This window comes from Anopheles coustani, chromosome 3 (assembly GCF_943734705.1).
Source record: "Anopheles coustani chromosome 3, idAnoCousDA_361_x.2, whole genome shotgun sequence".
NCBI classification, from domain to species: Eukaryota; Metazoa; Arthropoda; class Insecta; order Diptera; family Culicidae; genus Anopheles; species Anopheles coustani.
This window is the reverse complement of record NC_071288.1, coordinates 25,712,215-25,738,076: the sequence shown is the minus strand read 5'-3', so window position 1 is coordinate 25,738,076 and position 25,862 is coordinate 25,712,215. Positions and strand designations below refer to the sequence as shown.

At 45.7% G+C, this 25,862-nt stretch overlaps 2 protein-coding genes and 1 non-coding gene across 3 annotated transcripts; 1 reads left to right on the top strand and 2 right to left on the bottom strand.

Annotated features, from left to right (window-relative positions):
* On the top strand, window positions 1-6,186 carry LOC131258549 (uncharacterized). The gene is made up of 4 exons (XM_058259891.1): window positions 1-144; window positions 1,213-1,432; window positions 1,598-1,755; window positions 6,091-6,186. The coding sequence occupies exons 1-4, from the start codon at window positions 1-3 to the stop codon at window positions 6,136-6,138; spliced, it is 570 nt and encodes a 189-aa protein (XP_058115874.1). The 3' UTR covers window positions 6,139-6,186.
* A 2,757-nt stretch (window positions 6,187-8,943) lies between these two features.
* Window positions 8,944-23,774, bottom strand: LOC131258540 (O-acyltransferase like protein). Its single transcript, XM_058259878.1, has 12 exons — window positions 22,931-23,774; window positions 19,006-19,199; window positions 18,690-18,937; window positions 18,224-18,531; window positions 17,296-17,375; window positions 16,287-16,385; window positions 15,870-16,213; window positions 15,365-15,559; window positions 14,917-15,086; window positions 14,626-14,802; window positions 9,324-9,520; window positions 8,944-9,078 (listed from the first exon to the last, which is right to left on the bottom strand). The coding sequence occupies exons 1-12, from the start codon at window positions 23,772-23,774 to the stop codon at window positions 8,944-8,946; spliced, it is 2,991 nt and encodes a 996-aa protein (XP_058115861.1).
* Window positions 19,487-19,558, bottom strand: Trnad-guc (transfer RNA aspartic acid (anticodon GUC)). The gene has a single exon. It is a non-coding gene; the product is annotated as a tRNA-Asp (tRNA).
* Window positions 23,775-25,862: the final 2,088 nt, after the last annotated feature.

The window sequence follows — 25,862 nt, the reverse complement described above, 5'->3', positions numbered from 1 at the left end:
ATGTTCAGGAAAAGCTCGCACCATCCCGAGAGGTCTGGCCGGTCCGGTAACATCTATGTACACAGTAGCACCGTAGCGGGCCAAGGATCCAGATCGGGCCGTAGCGCTGGATCACCGTTCGACGTCGGTTTGGTGTTGTCACCGGTAACCGTGTTAGATTGTGCTCGACACCGAGCTCAACAAGGCGCTCGCCATCACAAGAGGGTGAACCGCGCCTTTTGGACGGTGGCTTGGTGGGCTCGCAAAAGAACAGCGTTCTGCCGTCCTCCAGCACAAACAAATTCTCCCACCGGGAGGGACGCGCGTGTGACCGCCATGCCGTTGGCTGTTTGAGTGCGTGTGTTTGTGAGTGCGACGAGTGTAGAAAAGCAGATGAGTGTTTGTTTGGATAAGGACGAGCGGATCCTTCCGGTACGGCAGGCGTTGGGATCCTTTTAATTGATTCTCGGCCAAGATTCCAGCCCAGCCTCCGCACCTCCGTAGCCTCGTGGATCGTTTGTGTTTGCACTTGCTTCCTTCTCCCGTCGGGGCGGGTACTACATATATCCATAGTGCGTATCTTCCACGAAAGGTTTCTTCTGGTGGAGACAGAATGAATTAATAATTTTTCCTAGGCACAAGTGGATTAACTCGTGGCACAAGAATTCCCGGAACGTGTCAATCAATATTATTCCCCCGGGTACCAGGGGGGGGTGGGCAGGATAAGCCTTGATATACATTATTAAAGCGCATTCCGAACGCCAAGGCACGCCGGGTGTTAACACACGCGTGGAAATTAAATTCGTCTCACCCGCCGGAAGTTAACGCTGGGAATTGTGGAGATTGGTTACGGAACTCAACGAAATCGAGTATCGGTTGGAAAGTGGTTCGCATGCCAGGTTGATGTTCCTGCCGATCGGCCGTCCGACGAAGACAAGTTGGGAAAACTTTTCCCTGGCACGTCACGTTCGATTTCGGATTCACCCGCACCGAGGGACGACCTGTGCACATTGATTTGAATCGATAGTCCTCAACTCCCAACTTTGCGCGGGCATTGTTCCCAGCTGCAGCAAGTTTGTGGAACGGCGAAGGATTTGCGTACCGGGAATCCAATTACTAAACTTCCCCCAAAACTTGGATTGCGGGCGTCCGCCGTGTTGCTGGCGCGTTGAGAGTTCTCGAACCCTCGGTGCTCATCTCGGTTGGGGATGCTATGTAAATGTGCTGCCGCAGTCCCCGCCGCTCAGCCTCCGATCACCCTCGAGTTCAGTCAATCAGAGTCCACCCGGCGAGCGGAACTGGTCTTCCCAGCTCGCCAGTAGTGGACCCAACCGCCGGTGCCACCGACCGCACGCCCCTCCGACCAACAAACTGTCCAACTCCGGCACCATTTCAAAGGGATTTGCCGCAAATGAAAATACCAAGAGAGCCACCATAATCATCTACCCCACCGGTAAGTCCCGCACCGGGCACCCCAAACCTTTGGCGAAGCGCCAGATGGCGTGCCGGTTCGTGCGCTGTTCCAAAAATGTCTGACCATCGCGTTTGCACGCAATTCTAACATTCCCGCGGACACTACGGACCGCGCTCTGCCCTTCCCTTCCCCCCTTCGCTGTAGTATCCCCCGAGACGGTCATCATTCCGATCGTGTCCTGCATCATCGGGTTCCCCATCCTCGCCCTGCTGGTGATATGCTGCCTGCGGCGGCGGGCCAAGCTGGCCAGGGAGCGCGACCGGCGGCGCAACATCGACCTACAGGATCACGCAGTCAGTCTGGTGCGAATTAATGCCATACATAGGTTCAGTGAGTTGACACGTAGATATAAGCAAACCCTGCGGCTACATTAGCGATTGTATATATGTAGTTTAACTCTTCTGGGAAGTAAAACCAATTGCATGCAATTAGCCAGGAGAGCGTTTGGAAATTCGGTGGTCTTCTATCCTTGACTCCTCATCACACACGTATGCTATCTCTATGGTCATAAACCGGTTCTATTTCATCGTTATGTTATAGTCATATGGCATCTTCCCATCAACTGTCCTATAGCCTGGTCCAAGAGTTGGCCTATGGTTTATGGTTTATCGTTAGATCTTTATACATGAATGGTTTGTTTACTGTTCTTTTTTCATTGAAATTGATTTGTTAATTCATGCGATACTTTTCTTCAATTCCTAGCAAGTTTTTTTTAACTGCTTCAATATCTTAAACGAAATTTATTCCATTTATTGATTTACATACTTCTGTTGGCAATAGTAAGAAAAAAGAAATTTCGGTCGCTTGTAGATCACGCTGAAAATTTAGTATTCTATATTTTATGTACAAATGAAGTGTTGCTTCATCTAGTTTTAAACAAGTTTAACACGTTGCGTACCAAGCGTTTTAGCACACTTTTTAGTACAATTTTCTAAAATAAAATTTGTTCATAACATTTATTAAACCGACGGTTTTTGAAGGCCAAGCAAAAACTTAGCTTCCCAAAATATTTATATAAAATATTACAATAATTTTTATGCTGCATTTTCATTTATTCATGGGTCAAAAACTTTTTAGAACTAAAACTGCTGTCACCCATAATTGGGTGACGCGGTACTGAATGTGTTAACAAACAATTTGTTTGGCAGATGTTTGAAAACCCATTTCATTTGACCTATAAAGAGCTCCCATAAAGTAGTTTCACTTAAACTTTAGCTGTGTGTACAGGATGTTAATGTTTTAAGTCGTATTTTATGCGTTTTCACCTGAATCGGTCAAGATTAAAATTAATGGCGGATTACTGGCAAACATGTGACCAACAGATCATAATATTTAATTTGTTGCGGTTATTGATTTAACTTGTATTCTTCAGCAATTAAATTTAATTGCTTACTTGCTGTTTTTATTGACGTGCGTTATTGTCTATTTGCGAATTTTGGCATCAGGAACACTTGTTTCACTACAGAAGCAAGTGAACCTTACTAATATAATATGTATTTTGTAGTGCTTCGGAACTTGATTGTGGCATTAAATAAATAAAATTTTATTTAAAAAGAATTCGAAAAAAAGGCACAATGAAAAAAGTTGTTGAATTACGTGATGTTGTACGAATAGAACGAACCACTCCACTAGTTAGCACACAACACGGTGAACATGCAAACAGTTTGTTTTTATTATCTTCACGAGCTGTCGGCACTGTCGGTTGAACTAAAGGAAAATCATTCAAAACGCCTCAATCCGCATCTCACTCGAAACTTTCCAGCATCCTTCGCTCCAGCTCCGCTGTTGCCTAATTTGTTGCAAAAGCGTTTGCTAGTTTCCACGATCCCAACCAATCCCTCCGGGGCGGGGGCCATGGCGTTCGACTTCATTACGGGACCCGGGTGTCATAACCTTCTGCGGTTGGCGGTCCACGGCAACAAAACCCGAGCCTGCAGCGTGTTGATTGTAGTGTCCTTTTTTTTAATAAAGGATAATATTCCACTCCTTTCACTAGGCCATCGGGCTGGTCGGTCGTTTTTCCGCCAGGCCAGTAAACTGGAGCTTGCTAACGTTTTTTTTGTGTGTGTGTATGTTCGTCCTTGTTTCTGAGGCGTCGCGTAATTTGATACCGAGCGTGCCCATGATGGTTGACTTGGCCCGGGCGCTGTGAGTTATTTATGCTGTAATAGGATTCTCGCAAAGGGTTAGCAAAAGTTCGTATTAAAACAAAATAAGGATTAATTGGAGCAAGGGACACCTTGTGACGTAGGCGAAAAGTTAGTTACAGTGCGGTTGGTTCGTGTTGCTACTGCTGGTGCCGTCCTTCGGGCTTCCATGTCGGAAAACCGTTGTAATCCGCAATAAATTTCCCAGCCTGCAGCGTAATCGGAGTGCAGTGTTGTGGATGGAACGTACATTTATCGGTAGCCCTTTTCCAGCCCTACCCTAAGCCACAAGAAACCGGCCAGCGCGTAGTGCGGGAAACCTTCGATGTTGTTTTCGCCCGTTTTTCTGCCCATCCCTTGGAATCTCAGTTGGCGTGAGAGCTTTTTTTTGCTAGCTTTCCGTTTCTATTGCCCATATTATTTTAAGCCTTTAAAACACGCCCCAAAAAGGCGCTGCCAAGCTTTCCTCAAAGCTATGTGCCTTCCTTTTTTCCGGTATTTTTAGTACGTTCACCTTCACCATTCCATCCATAATTACCGGCCGGTGAACGATGGGTTGATTTTCTGACCTTTCTGGGCGACCCAACCCTTGGCGTGCAAGGTGCCGCTCCTTCGTACGGTTCGCTCCTTTCGCCAGCCATCCAAGTAAACTCCTTTTTTGCATGTCATCAGAACCGACCGAAAGAAGCGTTCGGCTCCGGTCAGGATTATTGATTCGTTTTGGCGTGCTTTTAATTGTTCCTTCCCGTCAACCCCGAGCGTCCTTTTTTGTTGCCACATCAGACACGTTTCGATTCAATTTCACCCCAAACGGGCTGCTTACATTTTCCCCCCCAAAAAACACCCGCTTTCCGGTGGCGCGGTTTGGCACCTGAAGAGTGAACTGAATTTTCCCAACTGATTAGATTGATTTCATTCCGAGAAGGGCGTGTTATGGTAAAACTTGTTTAAACGGCAGCCTAAGCCGAAGGCTATATTTAAAGGCGTTTGATGTGTTTTTTTTAATATTTTTATTTCGTATTTAAGTATGTTTACTTTGGGCTATTAGTTTTTCACCCTCGGGGTGTTTTTCAAGCTCCCCTTCCCACTCCCGCTGAAACGCAAACAAGCTTTCGTGTTTGATGTTACAGTTTTGCGAATCGTATCGATTTCAGGGAACATTCAGACCCGCATCTAGGGTTTGTAGGTTTCAGATTCCGATTGAAAGTGTGATTTTTTACCTCTTTCATTGGGGAGGGCAACATGTTATAAAGAAAAATCCCATTTGCTTTCGGATGGACCATCCATACGGTCAGCGACAAGCGCAAAAAAATCAATTTCGATTTCATTAAATATTCAAAGGGTGAACCTTCTTTTTCATTACTCGTTACCTTTTCCGTGTTTCGTTGCTTCGTCTTCAATGTAAAGCGTTTACATAAGTTTGACGATGTTAAAATATCATTCTTACAATTGTTAGATAGACAATTTTGGCCAAACAATTACATCATTTCGTAACCATCTGCTTCGGTTTGTAGTTGCACCAGCATATGTTTCCATTTCATTAGCGGCACCATTCTCTTCTATTTCCACCGCTCGAATTCAACAACGACTTTGTTTGAAGTGTAAAGCACTGGGGACATTAGGTAACGTGAAGCAGTATACCTTCCGTTAAGTGTAAAACTTTTATTTCTCATTCAATCCATTCAAGGCAAATATTCCATATCTTCACAGATCGGTTCTCTGCCTTCTTTTTTACTAGCCTTTAAAATGATTAAAAAAATAAAAAAAAACCCACTTAACATTATTAACAAGAAGATTGTTAAGAGCTGGTTTCACCACGCATAATTTAAAACTGTGGGACAAAATGGCTCAAATAGTGGGGTAGAACGCACCCGGGTAATAATTAACACATAAACATGAACATAAACGCGAGATCATGAAAAGTAGTTAAATGTTCTTCCAACTTCAAATAAACATTTGTTTTTTTTTTAATTTTGTGATAGCTTCAAGTGTAGGGAAATCTTACATGATTTCATGTATAATTTGCTTTATCTGCTTTTCTCCATTAATTATTATTGCAGAGCCGTGAAAGTCATATAGGATATATTAGACATGCCTATCAACATATTCTACTGCTTCATTTTCTTTAATTCAGCTAAAAAATATTGCCAGTACATTTTACCTCAGGCGAGGCATCTTGCCACACTTTCTTTTACTACTATAAGCTCCCTTGTTTGCTTATAAGCACTAAAAGAATTCACATTCATTCAGAATCGCGTATCTTGGAAACATGTAATAAACCCTTCATAGCCTTCACAGTCAAGCCAATCCTCAGGCGAACGCTTCAATCACGTTTTCTACGCTGAGAGCCTCCCTCATACCATCGTTGTAAGCTTAGATCCAACTAATGCAATTTCCATCGGTTTGTTTTCGGTTCTGTTTTCTCCGATCTTTGCGTTCGACGCGTTTTGTTTTTTCCGCTTGAATGTTCCCGCCCCAAAACATCAACAGATTACAATGCCTCGCGAGCTGTCAGTCTGTGTTCTGAGAGAAGTATAAGCCACAGCATTCCTTCGCTCGAGCTGGACACGATCCTCGAGGAGACGCTGTGCTCGGTGGACGTGTGAAGGGCCTTGCATCCATCCCGTCCCATCCTCGACCGTGTTCATCGATGGACCAATTTCTTTCGGAGTTACAAACGTGTGGCCGCACGGTGTATCCCTTCCGGTAGGTTTTCATTAGCCGAGCTGAGCAGATCGCGGGACACACAGCATTTGATTTTCCCGTTTGTTTCCATTCCCGTTGCAGCCACCATTCAGCCCATCCTTTTGCACCGCAGATGAGTCCATGATCAACTAGAAATAGCGACACCCGAACTCACCCGAACGGCAAACGAATGAACGTGTGTGTTTTCCAACGCAAAATCGAATTAAACCTCAGAAAAACACCACCATCCACGGTTTCGACTCGAACAGAAGCACAAGTGATCCTTTTCAATCCAAGCAACACTTTCAATGGTTCCGCAAAAACATTTAGTGCAACACCTCATCCTCCGCCCATCCCGTCGTACCATCGAAACCAACAATATACCGAGTCGTGGCCCTTCAACAGACACACACACACACCTATTGATCCTAGCTTTAACTAAGGGAACGATGGGAAAACTCTTCTCCCTTCGTTCCCCGAAATACCCCCCGAAACGCCGCTGTGAGTAGCTAAACCATAACCAAACCTCGAACGTGTTTTTAACGTACGCTTTAGGATACCGAACACTATCGCACAACCCGTCGTGAGCACTCGTCCTTCTCGCCCGCGTGGAATGGTACTGGTAGTCCAAACCAAGCAAATCGTTAGAAATAAAATTAAAACGGACACTTCCGCATGTGCGTAGAATGTAGGATTTAATCGAAAAGCTAGTTACTCGTCCATCAAAAGGTAGCGAATGGAGGAAGAACCATCATGACTACAGTATTTGTGCATATCAACGGAAAGCTTTCACCATCTCGGAGCGGTTTGGATGGTTTTTTGGTTTGAAAGTTTTGAAAATATCCATTTACACAACCCCCCCCCCCCCCCCCCCCCCCCCTTTCCCTTTTTAGCGTCATTTTGCGAAACATTGAAGAGCTTTCCCAGTCCGAAACAGGTGCTCCCCAAAATAAAAAAATAATAACCCCCGCCTAACGAAGAACAATCGAGAACAAATGAAAAATGATACAATATAGAAATCTGTAATGTTAAGGCTCTAGTTACCCCGTGTATTAACCGCTGTTGTGTGGCGTGCGTTTGGTAAAAGCAAAAACTAGTAATGGTCGTTTTAAAAACGGAAAACCCCAATGATATTCTTTCGGTCACTTTTAGTCATCATATACACGATTGTCACTCTTGGATACTATACAAAACCATACACACACATACTAGTCATTAGCAAGTGTTACACCGTAGATGATCGTGGCTTCTCTTGCTGAATGTAGTACTAGCATAGGTGTAATTGTACTGAACGAAAGAAAAACAATCATTATGGAACATTTCTCGATCCGCTCCAACGATCCTTCCCTTTTGACGAAAACGGCGCCAGATGAAAGCAAACATATCGTGTCCCGGATTATTGTTTTCTACCGAACACAAATCGTCGTCCAGTGTGTGGATGGCGTGTGTTAGAACCACACCGTATGGATGGCGAGTGCTTATGAAGCTGAAGGGTGTTTTATAGATCGAAAACACTGTATCCCACCACCTCACCAGTAGAAACTGCAATCCATCTCCAATACAAAGAACCACCCTTCCGAAAAAAAAAATGTGAACGAAGCAAAAGACAAATAAAGGTATGTGATTTGTGTAAAACTAGATAATTGATTGTTTGTGTTCGGAAATGAAATATACATGCTTTAAAAGCTACCGGTGAATATTATTTTTCATTCGGCGAAAAAGTACCACCACAAACAGCAAGTTTCGGTAACATTATGTTCAATTTATTTGACAATTTAATCCAACTTACAAAAAGATGGTAACATTACACACTTAATGGCTATGTGAAAAACAAATCAAACGATTAGAAAAATAAAAGGAGATTACTGGTAGATCATGCACCAAATCCGCTTCCGAACAGGGAAGACACTCATCTGTAACCTTAGTTGGCTTACATTTTCACGTTAATAAAGAATTCATGTTGTTCGCTCCGTTGTCTAACCGTTTCCGCTTCATTCGCCGCCCAATGCTTCGTCCCGAGCAGATGTTTGCCTCAGCATTCCAATCCAAAGCGTTCATTTAAACAAGATGTACGCGCATTTTCCAACCAAAAACATTGGCGAAGAGTCGAAAAACAAAAAAAAAACAGGGAGAAAAGAAAAAAAACCGGCACAATCGTTGTCGATATCGCGAACGGCGCGGGAAGGAAATGGTATAAGTAAACAAATGATTTTAAAGATGAAGGAATCGAAAACAAACGGGGGAGCAAAATGAAAAAAAAACAGAAGTAGAAACATTTTCCATGATCAGTCTTTGACACGCGCCTTGCCGATTCGGGCAGAACGAACACCGGATGAAAATGATGTTGATGAAGATGATGACGATGGTGATGTTGATGTGAACCCGGCGTCGATAATAGGCGGTCCTGCCGACGGACGGCCACGGTAGCGAATTTCCCATTACCTGCTCACTTTCACGTCCATCCATTTTCCACCTGAGGCACCCTTGGCCGACGTTCGTGGTCGTGTGGATCGCGTTCGCTTTCCGTGTCATCCTGGTTCCGGGCTGTGGCCGTGAAAGTATGCGGCCCAGCTGCGTTCCCGCCGGTTTCGGTCGATTTTGGTTTCGCGTCCCGGAGTGTTTCAGCCGCCGTCCACATCCTCCTCCCCACCCGCCGCCCTATCGGGCGTCGCTCTGGGACTGGGGCTTCTGGAAAAACAGCTTCAGCAGCTTAATGACCGGCGCCTCGAACATTAGTGACATTCCGAACGCGATCAAAAACGAGATGACCGCATTGCCGAAGAACGCCGTGATCTGGAAAAAGGGAAAACCCGCGGGGTGAGGTGAAGGAGGCAGAAAAAATGCGTTCACCGAAGAAAGATTAACGGTGGACCACGAAAACAATGGCATAAAAATTCAATCAATTTTCCGGAGTCTTAGGAAGGAAAACAATTGGTGGTGATATTTCTGTTTCGGATGAATGTTTTCTTCCCTTCAATTTTGTGTGTTTGTGTCTGTTTTTTTTTTCCTCCAAGCGATTGATTCAGGCTTATACTTACGATTATGACGTGCTGCAGGTGCATCGGAGCCTCGAGCTGGAACGAGGTGGCCATCATAACGACCGGATGGATCAGGTAGGTGCAGTACGCTAGCCGGCTCAGCGGGAAAAAGCCCCGGTACGAGAGCAGCCCGTTGACGAATCTCGAGTAGCCCCAGCAGCAGGACAGCGTTATCCACATCAGTGCAAGGCCCCACGCTGGTGTGTGAGTTTGGTCGGTTCGTTTTTCCCGTGCGATGATGGATTTTTCCGAGAAAAATGGATCGAAATCGATTGTGATTCGGTGTGCCGTATTTTCTTTCGTTCGGTTCGGTTTTCTTTTTGCACGCGCAAAAAGCCCCAATGGTTAAAATATTCCGTTATCGATTTCCCACCAGGATAAACATCAGACAACATGCGTACGGCGTTTTTCTAGCAGGCTGTGCTTGGAAGCATTTCGAACGATGCTGGGTAAAGCGTACGAAATATATCCGAGAATTGCAATGACCGACCAAAATAACTTTCAAATTGTACAAATAAACCTGTGATAAAAACGTTTCAATCTCAGCCTAGACATTTTGTAATTAATGTAATGAAAAACGAATGAAATAGTTATTCCTTCTATAGAAATAGTTGGTAAGCTTCTATAATTTAACAATCATAAAAAAATATGAATTTAGTGATTTAAAACGTTCGGTCCGGGTGGACCAAATTATTAATAGTCAGAACAACAATGCAGAAATATTTTGTGCTATTCAAACAGATGCACTTTTAAGTAAGATATTTTTGCAAATTTCGTATGTAAAAATAATTTCAATCGGTTTATTTTTTTTATATTTACTTAGTAATAATAATAATAATAATATCTTACAAATAACGCTCGAAAGTCATTAATGTGTTTTCCACGAAAAATATAATAAATACAAATTCATTGGTTCAATATGAAATGGTAAATCAGTCATGCAAAATTAATGAGCTTGCACATGAATTCATGAGGTGACAAATGAAACAGCGTATTTCTGACACTCAGAACATTTCTCACAATTTCATCCCCTCAATTTCGTTCCACTCGTTGGCAGTTGAAAATGTAATAAAAAATTGTTTCCAGCGAAACAGACGAATTTCCCTACCCGTTCAATCAACGGCGTCGGATGAACCGAGCGCGACCGTGATCACTTCAAACACGAGCGAAACAATCGAAAATTTTTGAGGGCAACGAAAAATTAATCTATCTCTTTGTGTTTCTTATCAAACTAGCAATAACTTGTGGAGATGGAAGGGGAGGGGGAAAACCGAAACACCTTAATTAACCAATTCCGAGGCACAAAAGTTCCACCATTTCCAACGGAAAACTAAACCCGCCAACACTGGGTCACGTTCAATTACGACGATGTCAATGGAAAAAGGAAAAGTTGATGAAGCAAGCAATCCCGCGGCCCGGGGGTTTACCATTGGGATGTGATTTTTCCATGACCGGATCGGATGTTTTCCGCATTTCAGAGACGAAGTGACCGGGCATTACCATTCGTATATTTTTTGCTTTTTGTTTGTTTGTCGTCTCGAAAGCTTTTTTCCGACTTACAGTTCGAGAGTGTGATGTCGTTTGTCGGTAAAAAAAGGAAAGAAGCGAAAAAACTTGTGACACAAATTCAGGTAGCTCTGTCGGGAAAACCTTTGCTGAAGCTCGAGTTTCTATTGGTTTCCTGGACGGAATCATGAGTGGGTGTGTATGTGTGTGTGTGTGCGTGACCATTTCGATTGCATGGTGGCAACGACAGTGGAAAGGAAAGCCGGAAAATTGTCTCGTGCTGAAGTTGAGCATCGGTCGGAAAAGTTTGCTGGTCCGAAAATGTGCTGCTTTCATTGATCGAGAAGTGCGGTACGAGAATCAAAGCCTTAGAAATAGAAAATGGTATCCACTGGGAACGAGAGATGTGTGTATGGTTTCGCTACAGGAATTCATTTGCAGGAATATGAAAACTTTATGAATTTCGTCAACAACAAAGCAGCAGGGTTCACGGTTTCAACTTCACAACGACCTTTTCAATCTTTTAATAAAAGTATGTTGTTGCGAATCCATCCTTCGGAAACGCTCCAGTGTCACATTTTCTCCTTTTCTCTACCTCTCATAGCCATCAAGGATATTAATAATAAAAATGGTGCTTTGTAGTTGCTACACCATGGAGGAAAAAATAAAAATGACCATCGGGCAAACTTGTTCAGAAAATCTAGAGCAGACTTATCCACTCGGGAGTCGGGAAAAGATACAAAAAGTAACTCACTCGAAGTATGAAGTTTTTTTTTTTACCGCATACACATATCTTTTTCAAACTGTCGAGAATGAAAGTCACCCCCCGTCCAACCCCAACGCACCACACCATCCGGCCACACTCTACCACCCTCGAGACGTCGTGAGATCGAAAGAAAAAGATCCCAACCGTGCAGTCCAACGAATTTTGACGAATCAAATCGAGCGGAAACGGAACGAAGATTCACTTTTTTCTATCACGTGTCTCTCGATGGTTCCTCCTTCCGCCCAGTTGCCCCTCTTCGAACGTCCCACCCCTTCCCGAACATTGGCACTTTTCCAACCTCATCATCTTAATTCGTCGGTTCCCGAGGTGTACAATTTTGAGCAGCACTTCAATTAGTTTTTCGTTGCTGCCCCGAAGGCCAGCCAGTAATGTCAGCTCTGCTGGCTCGCGCTTGCGGTGGCACGGGAAGTGGTGAGAATAGTGAGCATTTAAATCCCTAACACCTCGCCGGAAACCGAGGTGGGGCAAAGTGAATCGAACAAAATAATAGAAGAAAAAACCACCAAATTCCCAAATTGGAAACTCTTCCCTTTGGCAACGCAAGGCGGAAAAAAGAAAGAAAAAGTTCAAATGAAGTTACAGAGGAAATTCAAAATCGACTCCTCGACGACTCCTAATATGAACGAAGCGAGAGAAAAAAAACCCTCTTCCCGGGACCGAACCATCAAACGAAACGGATAAAAGGTCCACTCGGTCCGGATGCACTTCGGCGAAGTTGGAAGCTTTTCCATTTCTTTCCTCGTGCTAGTCCACTCTCTCTCTCCACATCTCCTTCTCTTCTACCCTGTCATGCTTTTCTGTATGCTGATCCCGAAATAGTGTCAACAGGTCCCGCTCGTGTCCGCCGTCTTGAAGTTTGGAAGACGAGAAAACTAAAGGAATGTTGGCTTCTAACGTCTTTTCGGAAGTGATATTAGTTTCTCCCTCTCGATCGTTGGCTAAAGCTTTCTTGCCTCGTTTTCCTTTCGGAGACGCTACCGGACAGAGAGTAATTTCTAATTTTTGTTCAGACACTTTTACCTTCCCCCCACCTCCTCCTTCTACTCCTCCCTCAGAGAAGACAAACGCACGTTTGAAGTGCAAATTATCATCATTTGTATCGCCACTCAAGTTCACCTGAACCGTCGGATTGTCTACCGGGCGTCTCTGTTCTCTTGGACGATGCGATGAGTGGCTACACGAGGTACGGTTTCGCGTTCCCTTCCCCTCTCCCTCCCCCCAAACCCACCTCGCCGTTAAAACCACTGGATAACCTCCCCCTCCCCCTTCTCGTTACCAATCCATGGAACGTGCAGCAGCCATAATCCAGCAGCCCGCTCCGGCACCCATTATTCGTGGGACGAAATTTGCATCCGAATGGAAACGGTAAACGCTGGGAGTGATTCGTTAGAACGCGCCGTGGAAAGTGCGCCCAGGCGATCCCGCTTTCACTCGCACTCCGAGGCTGTCCGGGGGTGGTTTGTATGCTCAATAAACTTTGGCGTATCTTTCGCCGTGCGGGGGGAAGCTGTTATTCTTGTCACGTGGCCAGAGGAACCGAAGAATCTCTTGTCAATTGCCATAACTTTCTCCTCGCCCGGGAACGTTTGCGACCCGGCAGCGAGTGTTGTTCCTGATTAGGGCAGGGCAAAACTTTGTGGAATGTTGATCTACAATGTTTAATCCACGCGGTTCTACAATGTACCAGGGGGTGGTCGGAACTTGGTACCACCTCGAGAACATTAAATTCAATTACAAGAACCGTTCTTTACGAGTGCGCTTGGGTGTAAGCGATTTTTGGCTAGATTAACACCTGCCTCCAAGCAGAGATAATCTTTTTCGCACGACACGTTCGGGACATCAAGAGACGACCAACTAATCGTCCATCATGTTTTACCCAAAAGGAGCTCCAACTACGTTCTACGAGATGGTGGAGGTGCAACGCTCATGTAATCCCCCGTGACATCCAACGGCTCCAGTGAAACTCGTCCGAACGACGCTGCGTTGACGCTGCGAGCAATAAATCTCACCGTAAAATATCGTTTCATCCCACCTGATGAAATGAATAATTTAAAATACAAGCTTTACGCCGCTGGCGGTGGCGTGTAAACGAACATAGGACGAAAAATAACCCATCATCACGACTCAACCCCATTACGAAGCTCCCCGTACGTGGGGGCAATTAATTCGGGGTGGAGTCTTTAATGTTAATTTCACACAGCATAAACATGGGCGTTAAAAATAGCCATGTAAATCATGGATGGTTTGTTTGATAGATCAATATTTGTGAACAAACCTACAGAGTGATTAATTTATGAGGCTTTTTTTCAGAAAAAAAAGCCTCGAACAAACAAAGTTTATTTGAAGTACAAACTGCACTCTATTATCGTAATTAGTCATGTGAGTTTATCAGAATCAAAATTGAATGCACCACCATTAAGCCTTACAACCATTAAGCTTTATAACCATTCAACCAATGGTCAAATAACGTTGGTGTCCATCAATCAAGAGCTTAGGGATGTTTCAGTTAAATGACAAAATATACCATCAATTACATTAATTTGTTTATGATCAAATGATTCGATTGAAACGTAAATATCCATGTTGATTTGCAAACATTTTTGCATACACTTTACTTTACAACTCTATTCGGCATTTTTATCATCAAGCACACCCTTGAACGCGAATGAATATCTGAGGTTTATTTATAGAGATTTTAAAAAGTTTTAAACAGGAAGTTTGAAGGATTTGGAAAGTGCTGACACCAACGGAGCAGCTAATAAAAAAAAGATTCTCAAGTCTCGCTATATCTAGAATTTTGATGTATAATTAGCCATAAATAGATGCAATCTTTGTCGTGTACCAACTCAAAGCACAATAAACTCTTCAAGGCCAAACGTTGAAGAAACAAAAAGGCGGTTGAAAATCCAATAAAATCGGGATAAAGGGATTGTCCCAACCGACCGATCTTAGCACAACAATCCGGTGGAGAAATTCCTACCGATTCAGTCCATCACGCTCCGTACTTACCCGTGTGTCCGACGCTGACGTACCAGGCCGTCCAGTGCACACTCAGCTCACCGTTCCAAACGCCGAAAATCAGTGCAATCATCGTACCGGTTGACAGCGTCCACAGCAGCAGCCGGACGGGCGGAACAATCCTCGGACCCGTCGGCCGACGGTACAGGATATATCCCGTTATCATGCCTGAAAAGATTTTTGACAGTTTTTGTTTCCGTTGTTTTGGTTTTGAACTGCAACCGTCCTCCGAACGTCCTCGGTGCGCGGCCTCTGGCAGAAGCGGGTCAAACCCAAACTCACCGACAATGTACGGTCCGATGCGCTGCCACGGTTTGTCGTACAGGATGTCAAACGACTCGAACGGTTCGGCGACCTTGTGGGTGTAGCGGTAGTGCAGCGAGAAGTAGATCGACAGCAGCCACGAGCCGCCGAGGCACAGGAAGAGCAGCCCCACCGCCAGCCGGAAATTTCTACCGAGAAATGGCGGACCCCGAAAGGGAGAGAAAGCGGACGGTAAACAAAACAATCGAAATCCAGCTGAAAAGGTGCTTGAAGTAAGTGGAGCAGCAAGTATCGCGAGGCACGCCTGTCCCGTGCGATGAAGAGCTGTCCGAGCTGGAGGCAGTGGCAGATCGGCCCAAAAATAGACACATCATGCCTCTTGACGGTACCTAACCTAAAAAATAAACTCCCCAACAAACCCCAACCTGAACCCCGGGAAGCTGAAAGTAGGAGCCGCGGTCCTTACCGGGAGGAAATCATCAGCAGCACGATGGCGATGACGTAGAACTGCATATCGTTCGCCAGGTACCAGGACCAGATCATGCACATCTCGGTGAACGGGTACCAGTTGTTGACGTACAGAACGTTCCGCCACCAGAACCGATCGCACGTAATGTGATCGATAATGCCGGGCGTGAACACGGACCGATCGTACGTCCACCTAGGATTTGGGGGGAGAAATGACGGAGAGAGATTATAACGGAGACGGAGACCTTCCGCGAGGGACTTGGGATTGTCTTTAGACTCAAATCCAAACCCGTCGAATGCGGACACTCGGTACGGTGTTCCGGACAGAGTTGTTTAGCATTTCTCTTTTGGATCGGGGATTTAGGTATCCCCACGGTAGGATTAAGACATTTCGAAATGAATAATATCGTTGCGAACGTGAAGGAAAGGTGTCCAGAAATAGACCAAAATTACGGCTGAAGGTTGAACGGGTCAGAAATAGGACCGAAAGGCCCGAAACCTACTTCAGGATGAGCTCGTTCGACACTATCGTGAACAAGTAGACCGGAGTCAGCCGCAGGTAACGGTACAAGATCGAAAGGCCAACCTTGCGCGAGGCTGCCCCGAGGCTCCCCGTAGCACCTGTTGCCGCACGCTGCGTTGTAGCGTTAGGGTTGGCCGCCTCGTTCGGCAGGTCGTGCCCACCGTCCGGTGGCGTTTTGGAGACCGGTTGGCCCCCTTTGGCGACCGACTTCAGGTAGAGATACACGATCAGCAGCCCACTGATGAAGAAGAATGTGTCGACCGAGAAGCTCGCATTACCGACGAGCTGATACAGGAACGACCTTTCGGCTATCTTGCGCCCAAACTGTAATTATCAAAGACGCACCATCAATGCACTGCCATCTATGGCGAGGAGAGCTGAGGAATGTCTTACTTACCCGATTTTCCGACACGGCAAACAGCTGCAGGTAGGTGTGCACCAGCACGGTCCACAGTAGCGAGTAGAGCCGCAGTCCATGGACGCAAGTCAGCGAGTCCTGGAGACAGAGAGGCAACGAAATGGGGTCAACACGGGAGCCCGTTTCGAAACTAAACCACATCAAATCGCACCCAATCTATTATTAAACCGGACCGATGGAAACTCCTAAAATGGTCTTATCAAATCGTCCCCGGGATCAAACGAAAACCTACCCGTCGAGGTAGTCGTTGTGCAGTCGAGCGATGACTTTCCGTTTGGAAAGATGTAATTTGTGAAGGAAACCTTATCACAGCCAGTCCATCGGCTGGACGTGCACGGGCGGGATGGTAATAATCTAGAGAAAATCGACCAAAGCGCATGGTTCGGGAGAAGGGAGGGGAAAAAACCCCCGCAGAACCATGATGGAACAACGGACTCCATTTGTACCAGGAGGAAGTCGCATGCCATTAGTCACCGATGGCCACCAAAGACAGTGCTTTGATGTTGGACTCGTTTTCCGATTGAGTTGGGGCGGAAAATTAATGGTACAACTTTACTCAAACATCGGCAAATGGAACTTTCTTCGTTCGGGAGTTGTGCTTCGACAGTATGATTGAAATATTCCACCAACCCGGAAGGTGGACCGACGGAAATCTGTGTTGGAACAAACCCTACTGGCCTGAGGAAGACGTTCCGTGTCGGGTGGTCTTCCATCAAACAAATAAATAAACCATCCGAAGCACCCCCAAGTCGGACATTAACCGCAGAAGTTCGGTTGCAAAGTCCATTACAATAAAATTACCCGCCCTATGGTGTGCGTGGAAAGGCCAGACGCCAATCCACGAGAGGTGTCAGCATCGATTCCACTGCCATTCGGTGCCTAAAAGCCTGTCCATTTCGATCGGCACCGTTCCGTTTACGATCGATTGCAGCGGAGAGAAGATTTCATTTGCCGGGCTTTGCACCTCATACTCATCGGTGATACGTACCTCGCCGGCCTGTTCTACCGACAGGATCGAAGCCGCATTCGGTCCGACGTCGAAGCATCCCAGGATGTCCTTCATGGTGACTGAAAGAAGACCATGAATTATTGGAAACGTGAGGCACGCGATGAATGGGGTGTTTGGAGGATGAGCATGGGAAGAAACCTTCCGGTGTCCCGGTGTGTTTTTCGGTGCAAAGTAACGTCATTTTACGGCAACCTTTCTCTTCGGGAGCAGGTGCACAGTGGTGTTCATGTGGTTAGCATGGTTAGCGCAGGCAAATTAAAAAATTGTTAGTGTTTCGTTTCATAATACGTTGTCTCTTTTCGGTTTATGAAATATGTCATTGTTTTCGTTGCATATTAAACTACAATAGTATGTTAGTTTCCCTGTGTTAAAATCACAGATACTTGATCGAAACTCGCCATGGTGTTAGCCAAAAATGAACCTAGTCCGAATACAACAAAACAGCGCAGCCATACTACATGTATTTTTGGAAGACATTTTTAAACACCGAAAGCCATGGAAAATATTCAGTAACTCAAAAATCTTGTGCCACAAATACTGCCATATCTCATGGCAATGGCATGGACTTTCAAAGTAACAAGCATTTTGTATTCATGGAAAATGCATTTGCAGAGCAGCAATTCATCGAATTTAAAATTGTTGGAAAATGCCGGCAACATATATTTGACACAGAATTGATGTAAGTATAATTGGATACGATTTAAAAAAAAAATCTGACAGATGGGATAAATAATGTATTACTGCGAATAAAAACATGTTGAAATTCATTTTACATTCACATTCAAGAAATAAAAACCAGCTAAAGACGAGAACACCATAGGAAATTCTGCGACCAACACTCCTGATAACACCACTGTACATCCAATCACCGGATCGATTGGTCTCCAGTTGAAGTAACAGCACTTACATCGTGTCCCTTTGCGGTCCTTGTACAGCCCTCCTGCAGTCTGCTGGCCAGGCATCTGCTGCTGCTGCTGCTGCTGTTGCCCATTCCCCGACACGTTGTTATTACTTTCCACGTTGATTTTGTGCATCTCGAGCGCATCGCCAGCCCGGTCCAGCTTGAGGTGATGTCCATCGGCCACCTTCCAGCCGGCGCCCTTCTTCCCACCCGTCCGGCTCAGCTGCCGTTCCGCGGCCTTCCGCTCGCCAAGCTGCGAGCCGGCACCGCAGGAGGCGTACGCTATGAGCGTACACAGCACCGCCACGACCGTGCTGAAAATAGCCAACTTAATTATTAATGAAATTTATTACGCCTTTCGCACGGCACCAGGGCAGTGCCTTGGCCGGGCGCCGTTCCGTGGCGGACGCTCGCGAAGATTAAACCGCCCATTGTAGTCGTGGGGTCGAAGGGCAAAAAGCAAAACACTTACACCAAGCCGAACACTTTCGGATCTGCCCAAGGATTATAGCTTCCGGGGACGGGACGCACGTGCAGCACGGTCAGGCCGCCGGCCGTCGGAGGACTGAATCCTCCACCAGGCAACAACGCCGGCGCCACCACGACCGGTTCCGTGCCGTTGTTGAGCAGGTTCAAAATGGGATCGCTTCGCAGCAGCTCCGTGACGTCCTCGACCGAGCAGGACTTTGGCAGGCACTGGCCGAGCAGGATCGAGCTGGACTGGAGAGGAGAAAGAAAGCCATGTATTAATGGACATTACACACCGGCCATAATGGATTTCGACGTACCTGGGCCGAGAGGAGCCGTTCGAGCTGAACCGACACCTTGGCGACGAAGAAGCGCATCTCGAGCTGACGAGCTCCGGCCGGCATCGGGGTGTGCCGGAGGACGCGGTTCACCTCGTCGCAAAACGTCAACGAGCCCATCCAGAACTCGTTGCCGAAGAAGTACTGACTTCCGTAGCGTCCACTGGAGTCGCTGGCTGCGGAATAAGGAAGAAATGCCGTTAGAACAGTGAGCTGAATTAAGCTGACGGTAGTATCCGAAAGTATCGGGAAGGATCCTTTGAAAATATTTGAAGTAAAAACCCAGAGAAAAAGTTAGAACACGAGTTTGTGAGATAGTTCTATTTGTACTATTTGTAGAATAATCTATTTTTACTGCTCCATCATATTGATTAATCTAGAAAAGGATGATATGCTCACAGGCCTTCGAGAAAAATGGAAGCAATCAATCTATTTTTAGATTGCAAATTTGAAAAAGAAAATCCTCCCCGACGGGGAATCGAACCCCGGTCTCCCGCGTGACAGGCGGGGATACTGACCACTATACTATCGAGGACTACATTTATAACTAGATTATAAAGAATCAAAGTACATTTTTACAACCGCTTTGATGGATACAAAACAGAACAAAAATACACTGCATCTGAAATACTGCAAACAAGATCAAAGCATATGACATTGAAGTGCAAAGTAACTGGCTTCCGACGAACTAATGCTAAGCCACTCGTAATAGCACCTCTGACGTGACAATTATTTCATCATTTTTCAATTTACACTCAATTTCATTATCATGTTATCATTATCATCATGTACGGCGTAAAAACAAACCCTTACATGTACGCTCCACCCGGGAGCCCTCGTCGTTAGTCGTGCATTAAAACAACCGTTCAACACCGTGAGCTCAAATTTTCCAGCACGTGTACCACATTTTTTATGTGCCATCCACATTTTTTTATTTTATAGCTCCTTCCACACACCGAGGAGCATGATGTCCGCAAGGGTCGGCAAGCGACCGTACAGCGTGTTCTATTAACCGCCGGCTTGGCAGCAAAGGGCGTCATGCACGGATCCCTCATAACCAACATAACTGTAGTCATGGTCCTCATCGTGTTAAAATAGAAGAAATAAAAAAGGCCGGCTACGTTCAGATTTGAACCGGAGCAAATGAAGCCGAAAGCATAAGCCCCAATCGGACCGCACAAGAACCGATGGAGAAAGAGATGGCCTGGAGAGCAAGGCAAAGCAAAAACAACTCGTTGGCTCGTGGAAAAACAAAGTGCGTACAAATGAAGCGCCACCAGTGCGTAACTGTGCACCGACGATTACCGCTATTAGACTAGACGAGGGGAAAATGCACTAGGAAAAAACGAACAACATTCTCCACTGAGTTTGAGCTGCTGAAACGTGCATTACCGCAGCCTCGACACTTGACACGCACGTACGCACGCACGCACGCATGGTGGCATAAAAGGCAACATCGAAGCACTAAGTTGAGAAGGATGTTCTAACCAACCCGTCAGAACAACTGGGCTCACTAGAAAAAAAAACCCGAAATCCCGGTGCCCAATTTGCCGCACATGAAAGTTGCACAATCAATCGCGCTCTAATTGGCAACGGCAATGGCTTTGTGTGCGCGGATGAAATCATCGTCGCTTCGTCATTAGATTCGCCAGAATCTGTCGGTATTGGCGGAACACGCGGTTGGCCCGTTAGCCGGTAACGTCGGTAAGTTCAAATCAACTCAAATGAACAAAAAGATTATGACAAGCTGAAACAAAAACTAAATTTCTCATTTGCATCGATGAAATGTAGCAAAAAACAATCCGGAAGCAAAGAAATACAAATCTGCAAACATACATCCAGCGTAAGTCGAATGGAGCAGAAGTACTCTTGGCCGGCTTCTGGGAAATGTGGGTTATAATTAAACTCATTACTGGAAAAAGTGACGCATCGTATAACCCACCTACATTTTTGAAAGGTATGAAAAAAAAGTTTTGACTCAATCAATCTATCCAATGAATATGAAGGAGAGGATGCGGAACAAACACCAACAATGTGACTTTGATGAATATCTCGAAGCCACCATATGGATATAGCCACCATAATGGATAATCAATGTTTTAATTGCCATCTAATGTCACAATTTCAATCCGGTATCCGGTAAAAGTGAAAAAGAGTAGACCAATTATAACAATTCATTAGTTCGTAACAATTTATTAATTGCGCCTTAGTTCTACTTTCCAATATGAGATTAAATTGAATAGAACACAAAAACAATGTGATTTCATAGTAATTAGTAAGGTATATTCGTTGAAAAAGGCGTAATTCAAATGTACTGTGGTTTGTGATGGATAAAGTCATACTTGGAAAAGCCACTTAGGGCATTAATCGAGAATTGAGTATGGTTCCCTGGGTGAATTATCAGATTGATAAGATAAAACAGATAAATATGAATAGAATGTTAAATTACAAGGATTTCGAGATAGAAGAACAAGCAACCTTAAAATGTCAAGTAAAAGACTTTCATTTCGAAATTTAATATTAAAAAACTGTTGAACTTGAGTTTATTAGTTTTTCTCTTAATACAAAAAAGAGGTAGGATCTTGCTCAGTTGATGCGATGGACTGTGTTAATTATTACAGCCTACAGGTTATACCTTACCGATTTTATCCCTTTGCCATCGTTCTGCTGTAATAACGCTTTAGGTAGGCTCATTATGCCCTGATTGCTCCTAACTAGAATCATATTTTGCTTGCCGTTCGTAAAGCGACTCGTAACAAAAATACAGTTTTTCTATAGAATTGTATTCTTTACCCATCTTCAATCTTCACAACGAAGTGAATAGGAAAACAAGCTAAGAATTAATTCATGGGAACTTTCATCGACCATACCGAAGATGATTACCTCCCAGGGCAATGAATATCCCTATCCATTGTTAACGCTTCATCGATCATTTTGTGAGTTGCTTTTCCTTTTTAGCCTTCCAGCAACGTGAGGCGCTGTTTTGTCGTGCGAAAAACCGGACCGAGACATAAGAGCTAGAAGAGAACCGTTCGCAAAACGACCTTGATTGACACGCGACGAGGTTGGGAAACGGGAGTAAGGTGAAATTCATAATAACTCATTCCATAATTATCCCTCGTTAGTTCGTTCTTGTTCATCCTGCCGACGTTCCCGCCTGACGCGATACGCGAGCTCCACCACGGTGCACCTGTTTGATGGATCGGTGGCCATTTTGGTTGGTGGTTCAAAATAAATGCCCTTGCTATGGATAGCTCAATAATGGCCGCACAATGCGAGCTCGCGAGGCAGCCAATCCAAGGACCTGTGGAAATGGCATGAGGAGCACGAGGTGGGGAGATCGGGTTGCAATTTCAATTGACTGCACTTTTGCAATGTCCTCCACCTCATCCCCCTCTTTGCACGTGCCCGCACCGCAACACCTTGATCAGTGCAATCAATCATAGGGTTGTGGGCCCTTTCGCACACCTTTTCACCAGGTCCGTCGACGCAGTTGGCCGTCCGGGGGAGGGGGGTTGGCTAAACATAATAAATTGACCACATAATGGTGTGGGCTCCCTTCACCACTCCGGGCATGCCGTCCGAAGGCGCCATTTCACCATTGCCTGGGTTCATATGTGCGTGGGTACTCTAGCCTCGCACTGATAGTAGGGTTATGAAACGTGCGCAAGGGCAAAAGGTCCAGCACTGGAATGACCAAAGATGGAAGGGTAGAACCTGCCCGGTCAGGCCAATTAGATGGATTTACCAATTTTCACGGCACTCAATCGGTTGATTTCAATGTGGTCAATGATCAATCGGACTTACTCCATCATGCCAGTTGGTGATAGTACCAGACCCCTTGCAATGGAAATTACAGAAAGCAGATCATTGCCTTGCCGTCCCCGATGGTTGCGTAATGGCCTACCTTTCAATGCCCAGGCTCGCTGGTGGCGTAAATCTCGCAGATAGAGACCAAGGTGACCCGCACACTGCTCCCCGATGCGCGCCTTCAGCTCGAGGATGTTCCAGTTGCCGTGATCGAAGAGGTTGGTGAACAGCTGGAACGGGGTTTCGTGACCACCGCCCGGCAGCTCGTAGAATGTCCGACCAAGCGCGTGTCCCTCAACGTACGCCACCGACGCACTGCTACCCTCAGCCGCCAGCTCCAACGGTGCCGATCTCGCACGGTTTCCGGCCCGCGTCCAGGCCGGTTTTCGGTCCGCGTCCGGGACGGCCGTTTCCGGGTAGGACTTTTTCGCCTTCCGTTTCGGCACCCGGAACACATTGTCGGTGTACTTGTAGACGGGTGGACCGGCACTGCGCACCGAGCTCGTCTCGTAGCTGGGCAACACCAGCTCCCCCGTGTGGCCCGTCTCCGTCCCGACCCCGTCCTTCCCTGCCGTTCCCTCGGTGGGACTCAAAGTCCGGTCCGGCAGCACAGCATCAGTACCCTCGACGATCGTCGTATCGTCATCGCGCCTTGCTGCACTTTTATGATCTCCTGCTGCAGCGAACTCAACAACCGATTGCGTGTCGGGTGTTACGTAAGCCGTCGGTCTGTCACCGCTCCGGCCAGGAGTGGAGTGGAGTTTTGTTTGCCAATCCGGAAACGGCAAACCGGCAACGGGCTCCGTTCGCTGGCCGTACGTCGACGACGATGGCAACGTCAGGAGCAGCACGAAACCGAACCACTTGGGAAAGCTTCTACCCGCTTTCCGTCCGCCTGCCTGCCGGTCACGTAACCGTGCGATGGTCGGGCTGGCAAACATTGCACCGGAGAGGTTGTACGGAAATTCGCGACGAACTGACTAGGACTGTGAAGACTACGCACGGGAGTACTAGCGATAGTCTACGAGTTGCAAACCGGTTTGCAAACAGACACGATTTATTTGGAACTACTGAAACATGTTGGAGGCACACGCAGTGGTCGTTCGATATTTCTCACTGCGATCACTTGAGAACCACTTATAGACACACAGATTTCAAGCGATCACGAATAGTTTTACAAGACTAACAACACTCAACTAACATAGCACAGCTTTTTACAAAGATATCTGTTCCACTACAAGAACCTTAACCTAGCAAGGGGGATCACTACAAGTGAGCAGATTTAAGAACCACTGGAAGCCTTCTCTTCACCGTAAAAACTTTCCCACTTAGGTAGTACTAGGGCCGTTCTGGAAGTAGCTGGCGATCCTGATCGCCACGGATCTGCACACTGCACAGAATCGACGCGCTTTGCCGTTCACCATTTGGCCTCCGAAGCTGGGCCGGGTCTAGCGGGGTGTCCTGTTCGAGTGAAAGTGATTCCAAGACTGCATCGGCCCGGTGCAACCGTGGCGAGATCAACCCTCCCCTCCCCTCTGCGGCACTGGTCAACCAGAGCCAGCGTCGGGAACGTCGATGGTGGTGGTCGATGGCTAATGTCTAATGCCATTTTCTGCCGCAACTCCACGCGGTTGCACTCTGCAGGCTCCAGCCAGGTGGAAGGGAGTTTGTTGTTTACCCTGCCAGCCTGCACTTGGCGGCTTACGTGTAGGCACATACTGTTTTTGCTGCCACCACTTTTCGCGATGTTTTTCCTTTCATTCCTTTTTTCCAATGCACTGGGTAGTAGTTTCTTGCCCAGGGTAGGGTCTACCGGGTCAGGCGGTGGCCAGTGCACAACGGCGTGCCTGCGTGTTGCAGGAACGTTTCGTGCCACGGTGCAACTGCACGAATGCATGCTTACGCCTTTCCCTCTCTTTCTCGATGATGATCTAACGCCACTCTGCTGGCTTCTGGCGAGGGCTTAGTGGTACTGCGTGGGTCGTGCCTTTTTCTTGAGCTTCTTGAAGTGAGCGCATAAATGCAGATGCAGCGATGCTTTTGATATTGTAACACGTGTTATTTTCTGCCGCACACAGCGCTGGAGTTTATAATTATCGGGCTCGTGCGAAACGTTGTGACATGTATTTATGAAGTCACTTTATTTATGCGCCGGGAGATGAAAAAACCAAACTGTTTGGGAATGACACATCCGCCTCTGTGTGGAGGAAATATGTTGGAACTAAGCAGGTGGTGTAACGTAATGAGCTTATGTACTCATTTGCATACAGAGTTCGTTCATATAAAAGGACAATTTCACAATCCCCAAACGACAGCAATAAAAACGGAATATGTTTTCGTTTTCCTGGCTCCCATTTTGAAATTTAAAAAATCCTAAGTAACTCAAGAATTTTTATCAAAAACGATTTAAACATCTGCAACCACCGTCAGAAATACTTAGCGGATCCAAACCTAATGTCCTAATAAATATTAACTAAGTTTAACATTATATCCTGAGATAATCCAGGAAATAAGATCCAGATCCAGATAATATCCAGATTTATTCAGTGTGGCAAAGTTCCACCTTAATCCACTCAAAACTGTACGTATTCTGTATCCCCAACGCACACATGATTAATCATCGGTTTTTCATTATGAAATGTATGAGGTGAAATTCTTTCTAAGAAAACAAATTTTTGTTTGGAGTTGGAAGCGCATTCTTCCAGATTTTTGTCCAAATTCCAAAGTTTGTCTTAACTCCAAATAAAAATTGGCCATTTAGAATGAATTTTACCTCATATATTTGTATGTAAAAAATGTATTTACGCTAACTATTTCGAGAAATCTAGTTAAATATGCTTCCACCTACAAATAAAAAAGGTAAATGTGCTTCTAACACCAAATGCTCAAAGTCTAGATACTAAAAAACTATCAAGTCTTGATAAGTAGCTCAAGTTCAATGATTATTAATAGCGAGCAGTCTCCCGCACTATATGGACCATTTTGCACCATAATACGCGTGGTAAAAAGTGATCTTAAAAATAAAAATA

What these genes read in the sequence shown, in the direction of transcription:
- LOC131258549 (XM_058259891.1), top strand. Translation starts at nt 1, where the DNA reads ATGTTCAGGAAAAGCTCGCACCATCCCGAGAGGTCTGGCCGGTCCGGT. An exon ending in TCGGTTTGGTGTTGTCACCG is followed by an intron (nt 145 to 1,212) that starts GTAACCGTGTTA and finishes GTGCTGCCGCAG; the next exon opens with TCCCCGCCGCTCAGCCTCCG. An exon ending in AGGATCACGCAGTCAGTCTG is followed by an intron (nt 1,756 to 6,090) that starts GTGCGAATTAAT and finishes AAACATCAACAG; the next exon opens with ATTACAATGCCTCGCGAGCT.
- LOC131258540 (XM_058259878.1), bottom strand. Translation starts at nt 23,774, where the DNA reads ATGTTTGCCAGCCCGACCATCGCACGGTTACGTGACCGGCAGGCAGGC. An exon ending in AACGGCTCCTCTCGGCCCAG is followed by an intron (nt 18,938 to 19,005) that starts GTACGTCGAAAT and finishes TCTCCTCTCCAG; the next exon opens with TCCAGCTCGATCCTGCTCGG. An exon ending in ACCTGCAGCACGTCATAATC is followed by an intron (nt 9,079 to 9,323) that starts GTAAGTATAAGC and finishes CCCTTTTTCCAG; the next exon opens with ATCACGGCGTTCTTCGGCAA.